At 46.9% G+C, this 2,776-nt stretch overlaps 1 protein-coding gene across 1 annotated transcript in view; it reads right to left on the bottom strand.

The window, feature by feature from the left end:
• Positions 1-2,115: 2,115 nt before the first annotated feature.
• The window catches only part of LOC102304681, a 26,592-nt gene continuing 25,931 nt past the window's right edge, over positions 2,116-2,776 (bottom strand). Inside the window, exon 4 of the mRNA XM_042216971.1 lies at positions 2,116-2,156. Within this exon, the coding sequence (XP_042072905.1) occupies positions 2,116-2,156 (41 nt within the window). The remainder of the gene's footprint in view (positions 2,157-2,776) is intronic.

The following is a 2,776-nucleotide window of genomic DNA, read 5'->3' as shown; positions in this document are numbered from 1 at the left end:
AGCCACTTCACAAGCGCATGGCACAACACAGAAGAGCCACCTCCACAGGACAAGACTCAGCAGTCCATCTGCATCTTAAGGATAAAGGTCACTCTTTCGAGGATGCCAATGTTCACATTTTGGACAGAGAGGACAGATGGTTTGAAAGAGGAGTGAAAGAAGCATCTATGTCCACTGTGAGCGACCATCTTTGAACAGAGGCGGTGGTTTACGACACCAACTCTCTGCCATCTATAATCCAGTTTTGAGATCCCTCCCCAGACGCCTTAACGCCCACTCACATCCTGGGCCATCTGATCTCAGGAATTCGCATGATAAGGTGGGGCCAGGTTTCACAATGAACTCACCCGAAACTCTGGCTGATTGGGACCCACACCCAGTTTCACACCTTGGCTCAGGCGATTAGAGGATCATCAGGGGGTCCTTTTGTCCCTCTGTGGGGGGTTACTCCCACTAGGTTTATATCTGGGACTCTCCACCATTTGACCTTAGAACTGAAGAAGCTTCTCGGATGAGAGGTGAAACGTCTTCAAGCAGTCCAGACGCTTTTCTTTCCAAGTCCTTTGACTTAAAAGAAGGAAAGTCACTCCAGCTCAAAGACGCATTTTCTTTGGCAAGCTCCTTGACTAACGATGACACTGGAGATAACCATGGACTTGACGAACCTTCACCGGAGGGGAAAACGTAGCCTGGAACTCCTCCAGGAATTCATCGTAATCGCAATCACGAATAGGGTGAGAATTTAAGTAGGCTTCAGCCCATGCTAGAGCACGCCCCCGTAACAATCCCACGAAGTGGGAGATCTTAGCAGCATCCGTGGGGAACGCGTGAGGCGTGCGACTGAAAAACAAGGAGCACTGGAAAAGGAACCCCCCACACAGGTCCAGCTCCCCGTGGAAGGGTTCCAGCGGCGGAGGTGACACGCCGCGGTGCACGGGGTCGGACGGCCTAGTTTGTAATTTATTCTGGGTGTCACTGAGCTCTTGACACCGGTCTTGGAGAGACTGGAGCTGCTGATCGTGGCGACCGAGGATAGCGCCCTGTTTATTAATAGCGGAGCGGAGTGGATCTGCTGGGTCCATACTGGCCAGTCCGTACTGTCATGAACCGAAGTTCCGAGCGCAGGCAGGACCCAGTAGCAGAACACACACACTAGGGTAGGAGCGAATAAAGGAAGTAATTTTTATTGTAACTAAAGGTGTCCCGTGAGGGTAGCCTGAAAATCAACGTATGGAACCAGAAGAAACCGAGGGACCGCGCAGGGAACGCCGAGAGCGGGGCTGTGAGAGGCTGTAAAACAAAAAGAGAGACAGATTACTGGAGTGCGGAAAAAAGAAAAACTGCACTAAAAAAAAAAAAAAAAAAAAAAGACAAAAAAAAGAAAAGAAGAAAAACAAAAAGGCAGCATACGAGGGAAGGTGGAGTGTGCGTCTCACGGTGATAGCCGGGCCGAGTGAACCAGAGGGGGGGGGGTGGAGCTCCAAAAGGGGTCGAGACGGCGAAGCTGATGGTGAACCGAATCTCAGGCGGACAGGTGGACAGGCAGGTGGCTCGTAAACAAAAACACGCCGAGTTGTGATCTGGGTACACAGGGAAAAAAAACAGTGTTAGGTCCGATGGAGAGTTTGTCATAAGAGTTCTTTTCCCGCAGGCGTACGTTACCGCTGAGAGGCGACTACGGACTGGCGTGGAGCAGCAGGTAGGGCAGGATTAAATAGTCCACCTGATGATCGCCTGGGATGGGATGCAGGTGTGGGGTTAGCAGCCACGCTCGTGGGCGTGGACATCCCAGCAGCACCCCGGACGCCGGGCCGCGGACCATGACACCTTTATTACTTCCTAGGGTCACACACTTAACCTTATTCACACTTCCCAATCTGACCCCCCCCCCCCCCCCTCATAACTTTTCCATTAAAAAAATGTAAACTTGGACACAGCAAAAAAAAAAAAAAAAAAAAAAAAAAAAAAAAAAAAAAAAAAAAAAAAAAAAAACAAAAAAAAAAAAAAAAAAAAAACAAAAAAAAAAAAAAAAAAAAACACAAAAAAAAACAAAGCAAAACTCCAACGTGTAATTGCAACCGCCATCAGCTGTCTGCGTGGCTCAACTCTACGTCTTCACTCTGACCCCCCCTTGACCGCGTGGTGGGTCCTAAGGCCTAATCCACAATGTTACCCGATATTCTCTATTAGACAAAAACCAGATTGTTTTTCTTCTTGGTGTTTTGCACCTTTCGTACACACGTATAAACGGCGCAGTTCTTTGGTCAACTGAAACAGAGATCTTTTAAAAAAAAAACTACGGCCAGGTGGATATTCTTCTAAAACTCAATTTTATGCAATTTACGCGTGTGACAGAAAAACGAAGAAAGCAGAAAAAAGACCAAGAGGGAAAACGCCAGCGTCTCAAAAGATGACTGCACCTTTTTGGACGTCACAGTGTGCCGCCCCACATTATTATTGTTATCGCGAGGGAGAAGGAAATGCAATTAATATTTTACAAATACTCCGTATGCTTATTTGTCACTACTCTGCAGAGCTGTCTTTTTTAAATGATCTTACCCATAATTACACACACAGTTCAATGCTTCTTACCACAATCTACGGACTCGTTTCTGTGCTTCATCGCCACCCCAACTTTGTGTCTTTTATAACTTTCGCTTATTGTTTAGTTGCTTTCAACAATTTCTGCTACTTCCAAGTTACGACAGGTACTTATGCTAAAAAGCATTGTTAACTTCTTTAATTTTTCTCATCCAGGGCAGAATCTCTCTCTTTT

The sequence above is a fragment of the Haplochromis burtoni genome, unplaced genomic scaffold (assembly GCF_018398535.1).
Source record: "Haplochromis burtoni strain Fernald_Lab_line unplaced genomic scaffold, NCSU_Asbu1 Contig_1419, whole genome shotgun sequence".
Lineage (NCBI taxonomy): Eukaryota > Metazoa > Chordata > Actinopteri > Cichliformes > Cichlidae > Haplochromis > Haplochromis burtoni.
The sequence above is the reverse complement of the archived record's forward strand: the minus strand, read 5'-3'. Positions and strand labels throughout refer to the sequence as shown.